Here is a 17462-nt window from a genome sequence, read left to right on the forward strand (position 1 = left end):
AAGAAATCCAGCACCCATGGAAACACTGAGACAGTCTTGATAATGGTGCTTGTTTGTCTTTAGGGCAGTGGATGTGCAATTGTTGAGCCGATAGTTGCAGCGCCATTTTGTGGTTTTTGTTTTGTAGTATGTCCACGTTTAGGGAAAAAGGTGGATTGCGAGACTTTCCATTTTATTTTATTTTAAAAAATTTGAATGTGAAGTTTGTTTTTTTTAATCGATGCTGTGTTTGTGTGCCAATTTCTAGTTTGAGTGTGTTCGTGATTTTCTCTGTCATGCTGTATATTTTGTTTGTTCATGCCAGGGGATGTTTGCATCCCATAAAGCCTTTGTTTCTATGTTCGCCTTTATGTAAGCATCCTTTTTCTTCCATCGTCTGCGCTCCTGCTGTGAATTGTTCAGCGAGGGGCTCAGCAACAGTGACACTGATGAGCACAGCATCAGCCTCCAGCAGTGTGTGTGTGTGTGTAGTTGGGGTTTTGTGTGTGGTTGTCTGTGCATGTGCCTCATAGTGAGTTTTTCTATTTGTGTCACGCCCCTCTTGACAGTGCGATGGCATTGATGAATGCAATTGCAGCTGGGCTGAGCTGAATGTTGCTTGTGATTGTGTATCTTTTCTGCCTGCTCTTTTGTTCTTTTGGTCTCACCCAAAGTCAAACAGCAGAAAGACGTTTTTCCAATTTCTTGACACACTTTAGTTTCTGATAGAGAGAGGGGAAATGGTGTTGATTAGTTGGATGGCTGCACAGCAGTCAAACTGGGTGTGGAGCAAAGGCTGCAGTGGGGAGCTAGTTGATGGGTGACTGTGCAGAAATCGCAGCAGAGTGGATTAAATGTGAATTGAAATTTAACCTAATACTCTTTTAATGTTCTTAGATTTTAGACATTAGAAGGTCATTTAAATGTAAATAGCTAGCCAGAGAATCTCATTTATCATGTGTACAAGTTTATGGAAAGCATTATACTGTAATTCCCCATTGCATTATGGTAAAACACTGGCAGCTAGATTTTCTGGTGTTAAACTGTTATTTTACTGTGCACCTATCCTAATCCAATACAGTACTGTGCTATTATCTTGGTTTCATACTGTTATTTACTGCTCTTGCTGTAATGTGAAAAAATAACAACAACAAAAAAACTGTTTATTTTTATTGATGTACTAAAGTAATCTGGAACTATGCAAACACGGTGCCTCGGCTTTGTCCGAGTACCCTGAACTTGTGGGCGTTGTAGCCTAAATATTATATCAAGATAGTTCAGGAAAATGTGCATTTTATTGATGCTTGCACCAGCATTTAAAAGTGTCAGTAAATTAAGAGTATTTTCCATCCTTTTTTTTCCCAGTCAGTTTCTGTCATTGATGATGCATCACATAATTTGAAGTGTGAATCTATTGAAACAAGATGTTAGCACGTGCAGCAGCAGCATTATAGTGCAATAGTAATGACACGGCATTATATTTAGTAGCTCCCATTTTAGGTATTAAATTGTAATGGCAGTGTGACACAGCTCTTGCTCTCAGACATGCCCGGGCTTGTCTTGTTGTCTTGTTGTTGGAAGGGGAGTTAAATGTGTGGCATTGCTGTAGCAATGATATCTAGATATTTTTAGTTCATGTTAAAAATTAAGGCCGGTATTGTCACGACAATGAGCTTTTGGCTCCCTTGCTCTTAAACACTTAACCTTATGGGAGTGCTCCTGCATTCAACATGTGAACATTTGTACACCTGAGCCTGACATGATTAATTGGACTCTTTCTTGGTAACTTCTTAGAAATCACGTCACACATCCAGAACAGTCACAGTTTAAATGCAGCATTAAGATTGGAACTGAACCATTGTGATACTACTTTATATTTAGCTCATCATTTCCATCATCTGTCCATCAACAGTTGACAAGAAGTACTAATTACAAACTTGCACAGATTGTGCTGAATGTCAGGGTCACATTTAAACCAGGACATTCTGCTTCTGTGTGTGACTTAAGTCATTCAAATATGATGCAATGTGATTTTTCCCACATGATTTAGGAGCTGAAAGAATTGAACTGTGTTAACTGGGAATGGTAATGCCCAGAATTCCTTTATTTTATTTTTTACAGCAAGTTGTTAGAGTGTGTAGTCTACAGCAAACTCTTGGTTTGAGTGGTTTTATTTCCAATACTTAAGAGCTCAATAAGACGCCCTCTTTCAAAAGAAAAAGAATAAATAATCAGACTCCTGTTATGTAACTGCAATTATGCCAATATCTGCCTGCTTAGTTGTTTTTGTTTGATAATTGATTTTGATCATGACTTTGGCTGTGTTTCACTCCAGCTTCATTTTTGCACATATAATAATTGCTTTGATGGAAACAAGCACATAGTAATTGGAATTCAGATTATACTCATCCATCTGAGCTATTTGAAGATGATCTTAATCATTTTTTTTCGCTGCTCATGGCCTACTTTGTAAAGACTAAAGGCTGCCACTTTTTTTTTAGTTCTTATCATCTCATGACTGATATAAGTCAGCATCTAATTGGCTGTTTCAAAAATTCTCTTCACTTTTATCAGGATGCTGTGGGGTTAAAGTCTGAGCACCAGGTTTTGCTTACAAAAAGCAACAGGCAGATGTGGAAATAAAATCATGAATGAACGGATGAATGAAAAATGAAGTGTTGTGCAAGTAAAATGTAAAACAGAATTTGTCTTGACACTTAAACAGGCACGAGGGCTTTGAGGTTGCCTAGGCAACTGGTTGCCTGTGCGATGGATGGGCAAGTGGGCGTGGAGTCAATAGGGGTTTGTGGGCCGGCGAGAGCGGAGGCAGCCGATTGGCACACAGCACATGCAGCACGGGGGCTTAAAGCAGAGCTCATCATCTGACAGTGGTGTCTACCCGCGTCCATCTGCAGCGAAATGAGGAGGGTCACGGCAGCGCGGCATGCTGGGAGTCCACACCTTTGCCTTTGTATCCCACAACAGCTGTTTGTGAAAATGGCACAGTCATGGGGACTCCCTCCCCTCGTTCTCTGGATGCAGCTTTAAAAAGTCACGTACTGCGCCTCTTAACATCAGACTTTTTAGTCATGAGCTTGAGCTAGAAAACAGAATAAGAAATACTTATTTATTTTTTGATTACTGGTCCATATTTCAAACTAATGTCAAGATTATCCTGGCAATATTGAAACCTATTGATCTCCAATGAAGTCCTGTGATCTAAAACCTCTTCAGAGATGACATACAAAAGCATCAGATCATCACCTACTTGCAGCAAAGGCAACACATTACACACATCTGGCAAAGCTAATGAGTCTTCTATTGTTTGAAAAGCTATGTAATCAGCTAATATTTGCAGCTCTGGTTTACTGTAAAGTGAGACAATGAAAACAACAAATCCTCACACTGGAGAATAATCAGCCTTGAATTGCCTTGCAGTAGTCTCACCACTTTCAGTGTTGACAACCTAGGCATGCAGCAGTGTTTCTAGCAAAAACCACTGAATAGAAATTCAAAGCTCCCTATTAAAGGTCAGAGGTCTTGTGGTTTGCACATTACTGTGCGCTCTAACCGCAGCGAGGACTCCACTGACCCCCACTCTGGTGTTTATTTACAGTTGTGTTGCAAAATGATACCCTTAGCTATAAGACAGGTAGTGGTTTAGCATGAAATAAACAGCTATTTTCACGGGTATATATTTGTTATTCCAGTGCATAAGTGTTGTTTTTGTTTGCAGTAAGAGCCTAATTAGTATTCCCTCCTGATAGCATCTCGTCTGTATAAATACATTTAGCTTATGGGGATGTCAGCAGCCATTTCTCCTCAATCATACAGCCGCCCAGGTCATTTGCATTAAGTAGCCTCTTTTTAGGAGCTAATTATTCACATGAATTTCTAGCCTCTGCACTGTTTTTTCCCCCTCAGGCTGTCACCTCAGCCATTTTGTTCTTACTTTGAGTGAGAGGCTGATCAACAGTGAGAGATTCCACTGAGGATGCATTGTGCGTGGGCCACTACCCCACTGATGAGCTCCTTATGTAATATCCGTCTTCCAACCTCTCAGTGCACACTGGTGGTGGATTGTCCACAGTCAGCGCGACCTGGCAGATTTCACTCTTGTGTGGACACATTTAACATATCTCACCCATGCATGTGTAATATAGTAGCTGCACAGGAATCTGGAATTTCTTTTAGGTAGATTCAGATGGGTTTACCCTAATACACACATGCAGTAAAAATTATGCCATGTGTGTCAGAGGTCATCTTTGTTTCTTTCTGTATCTCCTGTCACTCTTGGTTAAAAAGGCCTTTAAATATATATATATATATATATATTTTTTATTATAGTCTGTCTAGTGTATTTGGTTTTTATATAGCAACAGTGGCCCCCTGTGGTGAGGCTCTGTCACCACATACACAACAACTGAGGCAGGTTTTGACCTTTGGTGTGAAAGCTCTCTTTTCACATTTCATCTCACAGAGAAATAAAGGACAAAGTGAAGCCAGACTGCAGCAGAATCACTGCAACAAGCAGTATTACCCACCAGCACCGGGGTGGGGGGTTTGCAGAAAATGAGGGTGTCTGTTGTGTTGTGCCCTGCACTAAGTGGGCAGAGCTTATGCTGGGATTGACATCAATCTCTTTCGTTTATTGTGTCAAGGCTGCGCTCAGTCGTTGGCTAAAGTCAGATTAGCCATTTATTTACTCTGCAGCTGTCCCTTCTCCAGAGGCAGTGCAAAGGCATTATTGTGTTCGGGTTATTATCTCTGGATCTAGCAGGCGATGGAGTACCCTCCTCAAAAAAAAAAAAAAAAAGAAGAGTCTGTTACAATAATTCCCTTTATCACTCGTCTGGCTAAATTGCCTTTTTTAACCATGTAGGTTTGGTTGGTTGAATGAATGGGAACATCCCTTTAATATTCTGGAATCTGGAATTTTCCGGATCTGGAAGTTTTTCAGCCATTTTCTCTGGTAATTCAGCATTTATGACAGGAGCTTTAAATGACTGTGCTGACTTTGCCTCAAGCCGCCCTGCATTTTGATGGCTGAGATGCTCATTGAGAAGTCAGAAGGCATATAGGCACAGACAGAGTGAAGAAATCAATTAAAACATCATTACATCTTCACAGCATTCACGGCATTGCACCGCTGATGGTCTTCACAGCAGCTCTGAATCATGTGACCGTCTCCTCTGATGATAAGGCATAAAATAAGTCAGAGTATCCGAGTCCTAACATGTATAAAGGCGCCTGACATGCAAGTAAAGTGAGGTTCATGAATACTTTGATAGATGGATAAGCCGTAGATGTGTTCTAGCATGAGTCATTGCCGGACCATTAGGAGATATGGACACACCGATAGGATTACAGTGCACTGAGCAGCTGTTTATATGTAAAGAGGATAATTAGCAGCGCTTCTCCCACATATTTTTATTAATAGAATAGACTTCGGAATAGTCAAGAGAGTTTATTTGCGGTCAGTGCCCCACAGGATGCCGGCAAGTACGGCCTCTGTGCAAGTAATGCATTCTCTGTGGTGTTTGTTTCATGCCGAATGTGCGTGTGTCATGACTTTTTCAGTGTGTGCTTTGAAAGCAAAGTCTACTTAGCACAGAGAAAGTGAAAGCCAGCACAAATGAGACTGAATCCCGAGAGCAGCTGCTTATCTGTCAAGTATTTCATGTGCAAACATGTATTTACCTCCTTAGACAGTTTACACAGGATGATGATGATTTGCCATTCGAGCGCCATAGAGATCGACGCCATATACAGTTTCTTGGTTCATGTAAATATTTTCTGTGCTGCTGATTCCCTCACACACACACACACACACAAACACACACACATATACGCACCATTCTGATTTTCATTTACGTTAATTGCACTGTGTATCTTTGTTTTTTATAATTTCCACGCCGGACACCAAGATAATTCTTTGAATAGATGGAATTTAATTTGCGACTGCAGCGGACTGTGTCAGGGTGATTCATGAGAAAACTCATATCGGCCGCTGTGAACCCACAAGATCATCACTTCTTGAATTTATGCATAACAATAAAATCAATTTTAAATCTCTCTGATCACCCCGTGCCTTGGTGTAGCACATAAAAATGACCATCACTAAAATAATCATTCATTTTGACAGCAGCAGCGCGGAGATAATCACCCGATGGCAGTGCAAGATGAAAGCAGTGATGTCACCTGCATGCATGCATGTAGATGTTCACTGGGAGGTTGGATAATGATGAAATACGCTGAGGGCCGCGTGGTTCCTACCGATCATCAATGAAATGCACATCAGTTAATGGAAACCATCGTTCTTCTCATTCACTTGCCACAACTGATATGAAAATGCACGCTTTCAGCTTGTTTTCTATTAGAGCGTCAGCAGTTTTATTGGCTTTCAGGTGCTTTAATCATCTGTTTGATGGCGCTCTTTCCATTAGGTAGTCTGCGTCAGCGTGCCTGACTACATACCAACACAAAGGAAGAACATCAAAGGATGTGGACTTGTTTGTTACACACTCCTTGGGAAACCCAGTTTTTTGTGTTGTAGCTTATAATAATTTCAGTGGAGCTCATTTAATTTTGAGTATGTTTTCTTTCCTGTTGCATCATTTCCTCAAATGTCCTAAATTCCAAGACTGCATGCTTTTTAGTTTGCTTATATCTTTGACAGGAATTTGCCTGAAAGAAAGAAACAGACTTTTTGCACTCAATTTATCCACAGTGGGTCACAGAATCTGTTACTGACTCAAACAATCAAGGCTTTCTATTCGAAAACTTGTACAAGCATATATCTTATACAAGAATCGTGGCCTAAAATTAAGTTTTTAACTTAATTAAGTTTTTAACTTAATTTTAGGCCACAATTTTAGGCTCAGATGTGATTGGCAGCATGAGGACAAACAGTTGTTGAGCTGGTCACAACTGCTGCACAGCAGCTGGTCACAAGGTTTTGCAATTAGCCATACCTTCTTTTTAAGTGGCCACAAGCCAAAGGGACAGGAAGTCAGTGACAACCCCCCCAAAAAAGCATAGCATGTGACTGAAGTAATGGTTAGCATTTAACAGTAAACCACGCTGTTTTCGATATCTGTCACAATACACATCTACTCAGTAGTTCGCTGCCTTCTCTCCTTTTCTATTGTTATTCCTGACCAGCTTCACCAGCTCTCTGAACGTTACCAGCCCTGTGTCTTTACAACAAAACTGTAGATGAGGCAAAAGCGAGCGATATGCCAGCCATCCTGCAGCTGTCACTCTGAAGAGGCGCAAAACCTGACACTGCGGCTGTGCTCATCTCATTGGCATGCAGCAGCAGTGACCAGGCAGTCGGTTCAGACTCAGTACAGACAAAAGGGCCTATCAGAGAAAAGCGACAGCAGGCTTCACGCGCCTTTACCTTTTGATCCCCAAGCACTGACCTTGACTCCCAACTGTTTAAACTGCCTTTGTTGCTGCAGAGGTAAGACAGGAAGGGAATGAGGCTTGGGATCTCTGTTATTTTTTTGCACCATGTGGTAGCTTTCCATCATCGGCCCTGAAACAGTGGTGTGCTATGGCACCTTTCAGCAGGTTTCTCTCATACCTGATTCTTCCTGCTGGGAGCCCAGAAATAGTGCACTGCAGCAGTGTGCTTCTCCTAGGGGTGGGCCGCCATGTGACCTCAGAAACTACCTATGGAGATGCCTGAGTAAAAATAGCAGAGCCGTCATCTTCTGCTAGTACTGGAGATCAGGCTGTGTGTGTGTGGGGTGGTGTGGGGGGGCTTCCCCTGAATTTCATTAATCTCAGAGTGTCTGCAGTTATTTATCACGCAGGATTGCATAACAGAGAATCGCATTAAAGAGCTGCATCTTCCCAGAAGTGCGGATGAGGCTGATGCATCTTGGAGGGTTTGAGGTAGCAGGTATTTGTAATGGTCCAGTTAAAGAACAGGTCTCCCTTCTGCTAGGGACTCTGCTGATGCAGTGTTCAGCAAGCACAAGAGGGGGATGGAGGATTGTGGGCGGATAGGACTGAGTTAAGGATGAAGAGATGCAGAAGGAGAGAGGAGGAGGAGGAGGAGGTGGAGAAGAACCAGAAGGAGATCACATTCTTGTGTCATTTCTGCTGCTGAGGATTGTGTTCCTGTAGCCTAAACCTAAAATTCACAGCTCATTAGCCTGCTTATTTCACTTTGGAGTACACAAAGGAAGATGTGGCGTGCGTGTGGAGTGTGTATGTGTGGCAGTGTGTTTATCATATCGAAACACATTAAACCTTAGTGGCAAGGAAAAAAAAATCAATTGCTGAAAAGTTAGCATGGATTGGAGGTGTAGGAGGTTATGACACTTCAAATCTCAATGAGGCCATAGTGTTGAATAATAATGCACACTGTACATGCTCTGCATACAAGGTGCTTTCTGTTAAATGGATTCAAGAGGACTCTGGAAAATGAAATGTTTAAAACGGGGTAGTTCGGCATCTCAAGTGCAACATTGTTCACTCTTGCTCATTAAATGGCCATTTATTGCAATTTAGATGCAATTTTCTTGGCTTTTAATAATTTGTTACAGGTGAGAGGACGCTAAAATTTTCAGCAAATGGCTCAGTTACTGATATTAGGGCAGGCTACGCCTAACGTCAGTAGCAGTCTGGCTCGGCGAAGAACACGATGTTGACGTCTCAGCAGTGAAAGCGGAGAGATGATGACTGCATCATTCCCATGGATGTTTGCTTCAAGGCCTCAACTGTACTTCTGTGGCAGCTGTCTGCCTGGACACTCTCCACAAAAGTGCAGAAGTTATTAAATTAATCTCTCTGGTACAGCAGCTACAGTATGTTCCTCCATTAAACTGACTAGATTGTGACACATCCAGAAGAGAGAAGTCCCCCATGTCTAATAAAGACCACTTGTCAGCATTTTAAAGAATCCAATCTGTGGTTTGGATGTAAGCCCGAAGAAGTGTGATCAGTTAATATAAATTCCAAGTACATTTTATATTTTGCCCGCAGGTCTGTTCACATGATATCTCACAAGCCTTTTGCCCCTCTTAAAAAGAAAATCCCCCCCCCAAAAAAATCAAAGTAATAAAAAAACTGATCAGTGCTGCTTCTGTGCACTTTCTGTTTTGCTGATTTGACGGTGATTTTTAAAAGGTCTCTCGTTCGAGCTTTTACGTGCTACCGTGTGTCAATACCCGACAAAGGCGCTGCGGTAAAATATCAGATGGAGGCACAGAAGCTTCGCATCGAGCTCTCTGCGGTCATGAGAACCGTCAGAAGTTGACAAACGGGGGGGAAAGTGCTGAGCTTATGTGTGTGCGACATATTACCGTTGTTTCCGTGATTAAGCAAAGCCGTTGTGCGTGTCCTAGCTAGTCCATTACTCTCCTGCCATTTTCAGATTTGGCTTACATTGTAACAAAAGCCCTCCAGCAGGCCTCAGTTTTTTTGGAGAGCCAAATTGCAGGAAACACTGTTTGGGCACCATTACTCAGTGTCTCCATGTCAAGTCTAATCAGGTCAGGTTTTGTGATTCATTTCGGCCTGCTGCTCGTGCCCACACCATGCTGGACAGAAGCAAATAGCACAGCGAAGTGTTTCCTCCTTCAGTGTACCTGTCGGGGACAGGATGATATGCCATTATGTTAAGGGGACCTAAAAATGTCACAAGGAGATGCACAGCTCCATATTGACTTGCACTAATAGAGCTGTCACGAAACTTCACCAAGTACGATACAGATGTTTTCACTGGTGTCCTCAACTTCTTTGTCATTCAGCCCCTGTAGATAGCAGCTGAGCTGGAACTAAGCCTCTGTGTCTGGCTGTCTGGGTGAGGACGCGTTCTCCTCCGGAATACTGAATGTCTGTCATTTCTGATAGAGGTTCAAAACGTTTACTGTAAATGACTTTCAGGTTATTCAATTTCATGCTAAAGTGCCACTTTTGATGCCTTGGAGAGACGCTGGGCCTGTGGAAGTTGCAGAATGGGAGTCGTTATCTGTCAGTTTGGTGGAGTTTTTTTTATATGTAGATATTGTAAGTGAATGTTTTCTGGAAAACCCACAATCTGCCTTTGATGGATGTTAGTAAGCATGTTACAATGGCGTTCACTCGACTGAGTGCCATTAAACTGGAGCCGCTGGAGTGGGAATTAATTTTCAGTCACCTGTAGAAGTTTGTCTCCCATGGCTTTTCCACAGGCTGAAGATATGAGATTCTCATCAGTCACAGATATGCTAGTTAGGCGAACATAACAACAATTAATCCCACACTGAATGCAGAAATCGACGGTGCGTCAGAATTCTGGAGCCGTTATCTGTTGAAAACAAATTGCGTAACTGTATGCTGTAAGCCAGCAGCACCGAATCTATTCACATGCAGCTTTTATTTTGCAAACCTGGGGTTCATGAACTCAATTCAAAACAAATAAATGCCCCTATTAGCTGCTCCACAGGCGTGCATGAGGACGGGTCACTTGTAGGTATGACTGTATCCCTCCTGACTTCTTGGTTGTTGTTGGTTTTTTATTAAATTAATTATGTTTTTTAAAGGCGCTGTTGTCAGCTTCATAACGAAGCTCCCAGCTTATTGTTTCAGCATGCATGGGCGGCACAGGAACGGAGACAAAAGGCGTGGGAAATTACATGGGAGCTTGTGCCCGAATGTGTCGCTATTCTTGGCCCTCTTTTTGGAACAGCACAGGAAGAAAAACCTTGAAAAGGAGTGAAAAGACTCGACAGAATCAGACAATATACTGTAGATTCTGTGGTAATGCAGCAGAAAGAAATATGGCCCACTTACGTATTTTGCACAATTACTAGCTTGTGAAGATGGAAAGATAAAGAAAACAGTTATATTGCAATCGGAACTAAAGTAAAAGTCTCCTAATAGTTTCGAGTTGTTTTACTGTGCTTTAGCAAGATGACAGCTGCGATTGGCTGCTCCATTTATTTTTCCAACTGCAGGGTTGCTGCAACAGGATGCCAGTGAGATACAAGAATGAAGCTGAAAGCCAGATGGTGCATGACAAATTACATTTTGCTGCTAGTAGAAAAAGAAAAAAAAAACTGAGGGAAAAGATGATCCAGTGATGATCCAAATATAGTCCAACTCCAAGTTTAAAAAAAAGACCACACAGCTTGATTAAAAGGATTTCTTTCTGTTTAAATTGCTTCTCACAAACCGTGCCCTACCTCTGACCTCTTTTTTATTAAGCAACAGTTTAGCTCACAGAGATGTCAGCGAATTATTGCACATCCTAGCCATCGCGGCTCGCTATTTTGAGTGGATTAATTCACTAAAAGCGAGCATATCTCTTATCAGCTTCGCAAAAAAGATCATTGAGGATCGTCTTTATGTAATAACACTCCAAATAATGCTTATATTGCTGCTGCTTGCACATTTCAATAAAGATTACACAATATGTGCAATAGCACATCAAAGCTATTAGATAAAAGCGAGTTCGAAGGCAAGTATGAAAAGATGATACCAGAAGTAAGCGGGGGTTTGCAAACTAATGTGGAGAGGAGGAGGACTGGGAGCCACCAGCCCACACAGATCTGCCTGTAAAAAAATCCCAAAACAACAAAAAACAACAAAAAATGTGCATCTCTCTACAGCTTCCTCCTACGTCTTCTTAGTGGTCATTTTGTCATCTTCTGCAAACCAGTATGTTGCCTCCGTGTTTCCCTGCTCATGCCCAGTTAGTGAATTCCAGGCTGACCTTTCCTGCACGCACTTGTTTCATTCTCTGCTGCCAAGTGTGCAAACCTCATCTTTTCTGCACAGTGAATTACTCCCTGTGGCATCACATGGCCAGTAGTATGTTAGCTGGCAGGGGCGGCTGTGATGATTACATGACACGAAACTCAAAAAGTCAAGTCTCCCGCCTATTCATGCCCCCATGCACATACAGTAGACTTGCAGATACAAAACATAAACACACAGCAAACAAACACTGATCCCTGGTACTGTTTTATTTTCTGTCAAAGGGAACAAGAAAATTAGCAGTGAGCAGCTTGGATGTCAAACATTTTAATTAGGGCTTATACAGCTTAGGTTACGCAACTAATACACACTCTTGTCACTGTCCCTCTCTCCCCCATTCAATCTTGTTGCATTCTCTGTCTCCGTCGTTCTCTCACACACACGCTATACAAACGCACAAGCGCTCGCTCTCAAAACCTGAATTTTAGAGACAGAAGCGTCTGGAATTTTTTCACAGCCTCCCACAGACGTCCTCGAACCTATCATTTTCTCTGCAGTGGAGCAATGGTGACGTATGCTCGTCGCTAGTGCAGCTGAATTTTAAAAAGCTCTCCACCCACGCTCAATACCACTACTGCAAGCATAATTATCATAAACTTTCCTTGCTGTCTGTAGCCCCTTCTGTGTGTGATTCTCCTGACTTAATTCATTTGCAGATATTAATTCAGCATCGATGTGGGGAAAAGAGGAGTGGTGGGGTGAAAGTGGTCTGGTAAATTTATGTCTTTTTCAAAATTGGCAGGTCATTGTGTAATTAGCAGCACTGTGTAATCACCTGGGCGAAGCGCTTGTTTGCATATAATATATATATATATATATATGTTTTTTTTCTTGTGCCCGGAGGTTTGTGTGTTTTTACGTGCACAGATCGGCTTATATCCCTCTCAAACTGTTTGTTTACATTGTGTCCGTGGCTGATTCTCGCTTGGGAATAAATACTGTTGCACAATATTTTTTTAGGGGAGGAACACGTTGTTTTAGTCCTGAGCTGTATGCAGTATTCACCTGTGTTTCTGTGTAGGTTTTATTAGATGTTCTGCAGATGTTTGTTGAGGATTTGCAGATCTTATTTGTGGTTTTTGAGGGAAGCCACCGAGTGCTGAATGTGCCACACAGAGACCTGAATATTCACACTCCAGAATAATTCCCCCTTAAGACTGTTAAGGCAATAATTAATTCGAGGGACAGATTTTTTTCATTTAATTTTTCGGTTTCGCTTACTTGTCCTTGTGCAAGAGTGGCATAATCAGTCAGGAAATACTTCTGTATTAAAAAGATCCGTTGTATTAAAAGAATGTGAGAGCATGCACCGAAGCAATCTTAAAAATAACAGTTACACTATGATTACTGGTTTTCATTTTCACTCATGCTTGAATAAATCCCCCCATACCTTCCCTGGATACTGATTCCTGTGATCGCAAGGCTTTATTATCTCCTGATTGCTTTCCAGATTATTTGATTGCTCTGTAAATCTCATATAGTAGTGAGTTTTGCATAGCCAGTAAAGGTTATATATGTGAGATGTTACTGATATAGTTCCCATTTTCTCCCCCAGTTGCCCTACTGACTCCTGGTCTGTGTAGAGCAAAATTGGGTCTACAGAGGTTTTTTTTAGTGTTAGCACAACTGTTATTATCTCTAGATCTAAATACAGCGTGGAAACAGTAGAAAGAAAGATGTGCAGCTGTGTGAAAACTGACTGCTATGAGTTTGGCATCATTATTTTGCAATATGCAACTGTCTGGAAATCATGCCAGTGATGATTAACGGAGCTGATAAGCTTGGAAGGACATAATTTTGAAGGATTGGGCAATTTGGAACCTGTTCTCATTTCTCATCTCCACCTAAAGCTCCAGGTTAAAACCAACAAAATTGCTTGTTTTTACTGACACATTCTTGCCAGCTAAAATCTTGTTTTCATGATCACTGAGGTAAAGCCCAGATTTTAAACGCAGACAATTAATGGGTTGGTTTACTTGAGAGTCAGCCAGGGAATTTAAAGACAATTGACTTCAGTCGCTATGTACTGCATTTCTGGTTTCTGCTTCTGTAATATTACAGAAGATTCACCTTACAGGCGCAGAGTTCAGTTCAGGTTTACATGCTTTGTCTGCCCTGTGTATACGCTTAAGGAGCTACATAGTTTAAAATGCAATCATCCAATTTTATTAAAGATTAAAATTGGTGTTATCAACCTTAAGTTTCCCATGTTTTAATAAATCCTTGTTCAGCCTTATATTTTTTAAAACAAGTGGTCGCTTGGAAACTGTTCCAACCAGTCTTGCCATGTTCAGTCTTTTTTTTCTTTTTTCTGAACCAGGTCAACTGGCAGCACGTTACGTTTAAATGCTAAAGCTTCAGCTAAGCTGATTTGAATACAGTTATCACTAAGATCTTGAAGGAAGCCACACGGGTTCCACTTCTGTCAGCAAAGAATAGGAAACCGAGGCAGCAGTTTACATGAGCTCACCAAAATTGGAAAATGACAGATTACAAATTTGTTGTTTGGCCTGATGGATCTCATTGTGTCATTCAGATGGTGGGGTCACAATTAAATAGCATGAAAGCATGGATCCATCCTGCTTTGTATCAATGGTTCAGGCTGGTGGTGTAATGGTGTGGGGATATTCTCCTGGTGCACTTTTGGCCCCTTAGTACCAAATGAGCATCTTTTCACCACCACAGTCTACCTGAGTATTGTTGCTGATCATGTCCATCCCTTTATGACCACAGTGTACCCATTTTCTCATGGCTGCTTCTGGTCAGGATAAACCGCAGTGTCACAAAACTCGAATGATCTCAAACAAGTTTCTTAAACATAACGATGAGTTCGATGTACTCAAATGGCTTCCACAGACATCAGATCTCAAGCCAATGGAGCATCTTAGGGATGTACTACTGACAAATCTGAAGCAACTGTGGGAAGCTATCATGTTGATATGATCAGAATGTCTGACGAGTGTTTCCAGGATTTATGCCATGAAGAAGTAAAGCAGTTCTGAAGGCAAAACAGGAGTCCTCCCTATTTGTGAGGTGTACCTAATAAAGTGTCCGGTGATGGCGTTATTCTGACGAGTGCTCTGAGAATTGTTTTTTGTATTAACCCAAACTACACCCCAACCTTCTCCCTTTTCTCTATCAAAAGAGCACAGCACTTTTTCTTGCATTTTTTGGAAATCCAGAAGATGCCACCAGGATTCCTTTGTTATTAGAGCCTCAGGCAGTCTTGCATGAGGTCAATTAGCAATTCCGAGCTCCTGTGTTTCGTCTGTCATGATGATGATGATGATGATGATGATGATGATGATGATAATCACAGTACCTGACTCTCTCCAGTGAGGGCAAACATCTCTTCAATCAAGGGGTATTTCTGATAGCTCTGAGTAATTTTCTCCTGTTTCTCCATGCTGCGCTTCCTGAGCAATATATTACATTCACATGTTCACACGAGGCTATATTTAAAGCGTGACATCAACACCTATGAAAAGTCATGAACATTTCTGTTCTCATTAAAGCTTGTTAGTCACTGTGGCAAACTTTGCCACCAATTTGTCACACAGAGCTCAGTTTGAAAAGTTCTGAATAAATGTATTTGTGTTTTTTAGAAAGCAAACAACACTGGAGTTTTGTTTTTTTTCTCCTTTCTCCCCTCATACGTAATGCTGGAGAATACCGGATGCCTGAGGCTTGAGCTGTGCTGATGTGTGAATGAGGTCAGCAAAAAACCATATTCGAGAAGAGTTGGGCTACAGCCTCCTACCTGCCGAGTGCTAATTATAATAAGTCGGGAGGCCGCCTTCAGTCTCTCTTCCTGTCACCCTGTTTGCCGGAGGAAGCAAACCGTCTCCGCCAAGGAGTTTACATATGTACGCGGCCGTCTTCCTCACACTGACTCATGTTCTAATACTGACGAGGAGTTAGTAAGCTTTACTCATGTGGCTTGAATGCATCATGCAATCTGCTAGACAGCACCAGTGTTTGTCGCACATAGTGTCTGCGTCTTATATAAACACACTAGTTCTGACTGTCTGCTATGTCTGCTGTTGAGACATTTCCGTTATGTGTGTGTGAGTCTGTGTGTGTTTCCAGCTAATGGTTATCCAGACATCATCACAAGCCCCAAAACTGCTTGAGTCTTCCAGATAAGTGATGTTACTGTAAAAAAAACAAAAAAGGCCTTCCCAATTCAGCCTCTTAGTTACCCCGGGCTTACAGGGCCACAGAGACCAGTCTGAGTGAAGCTTCTTAGTTTTGAAAGTTTTCTTTGTGTTATGAAATACTTTGTTATTTTAATGTAACTGATATAATGTTATAATTAGGATGCAATTCCTTAGCGACGTGACTGCCCCCCACTGGAAATGTGGTATATTGTGTCAAATGATCTAATATGAAGAGAAATACTGCTGACTGGCAAAAGCCTTGATTGAATTCGATTAGAAAGTGAAGGCGAAAACCCCAACAGGCAGTCTAATTAGGGATTTGACGAGATTGTCCAGTCAAATTTTAAAATGATCCCTGCTTTGAATTAAATTCTGATGCCGCCATAATAACAAAAATGAAAGTACTGTAGAGATGATGTGCACGCTGTATTTGTGACACATTTAAAATATAATGTCGTCTTATGGGATGCTGGAAAAGTACCAAAGGGGTTTTTTGGGATGTTAACCTGACAAAGAAAGATTCCAAACGTAGCTTATAGGTGAGATAATAATCGCATGGCGAGAAAATTGTCTTGCAAAAGCACAGAGCGTACCTTTCTGTTGCTGAACGACTAAGGAATGTAGCCTAAGAAAAATTGAAAGAGAAACTCAGGTCGGGGTGTTGGCAAAACAGCTACGCCTGTGTTTGACAAGGTGACGCACAGAAATGAGATAAACGGCCAACACACACAGTATGACCTCCGCTTACAATCAGGCAGATGTGTACACATACACACAGGGAGATACAGACGCAGAGGGTAATTCTGAAACCTCAGAACATGCCAATCCAGTTTTTCAGAAAAGGTTTTCCCTCCACCTTCCATCAAGATACAGTTTCAAGACGGAGAAATATTTAGCTGCAGGACAGGGTTAAACACAAGAGAGGCTCTGTTACCTGGTCAGCACTTTGAAATGCCAGGATTTACCGCAGCACAGGTTTCCTTTGGACGGGACCACAACAAAGACAACAGGATAGTGGATTAACTTTAATCCTATCAGGACTTCCTATGTAGGACCCTGCTAACCAACACCTGCATTAAGGAAAGAACTCAAAAGGAGCGATACCACATGGCCTTTCTGGGCCGCCTCCTCGGACTGTCCATTAGCCGCTCCGGCTTCTGCTTGTTACCACAATATCAGGCTGGCATGGAGTGCGTGCCAGAAATGACAAAATAGTTTTTTTTTTGGTTTCTATACTGGACAGAAAAAAACTGGGGACTAACTGAGCTGCAGATGTCAACAGGAATGTCTGAAAGAAGCAAAGGAAGATAAAAACCCAGGAGTGGCGCAATGAATCAAAGATGATCAATAATCTGAACGTGGATTCAGGCACCTAAATATCTTTGTTTCTTTTTGGTTATATCACGGAAAAGTGCCCCTGAGGTTATAGCTAGAATATGTTGATGTGCTTCGGGAGTCGCAAGCAAACTCGAGACCGGCACGAGATCCAGTGGAGTGAAAAGGACCGTTTACTCGACGATGAGACCCACATCCTTTCAAACCCCTGCTTCCTAGACACAGGTAAAG

At 41.7% G+C, this 17462-nt stretch overlaps 1 protein-coding gene across 2 annotated transcripts in view; it reads left to right on the forward strand.

The window, feature by feature from the left end:
• The window catches only part of agap3 (ArfGAP with GTPase domain, ankyrin repeat and PH domain 3), a 118422-nt gene that overhangs the window by 25789 nt on the left and 75171 nt on the right, over window positions 1-17462 (forward strand). The window contains exon 1 of one of the 2 annotated variants that reach the window (XM_042219741.1): window positions 12565-17456. The exons of the other annotated variant lie outside the window; for it this stretch is intronic. Coding sequence (XP_042075675.1) covers window positions 17333-17456 — 124 coding nt within the window. The 5' untranslated portion in view covers window positions 12565-17332. Of the gene's footprint in view, window positions 1-12564; window positions 17457-17462 lie in introns of those variants that run through there. 2 annotated transcript variants of the gene reach the window in all.

Source organism: Haplochromis burtoni, unplaced genomic scaffold, assembly GCF_018398535.1.
Source record: "Haplochromis burtoni strain Fernald_Lab_line unplaced genomic scaffold, NCSU_Asbu1 Contig_3, whole genome shotgun sequence".
NCBI classification, from domain to species: Eukaryota; Metazoa; Chordata; class Actinopteri; order Cichliformes; family Cichlidae; genus Haplochromis; species Haplochromis burtoni.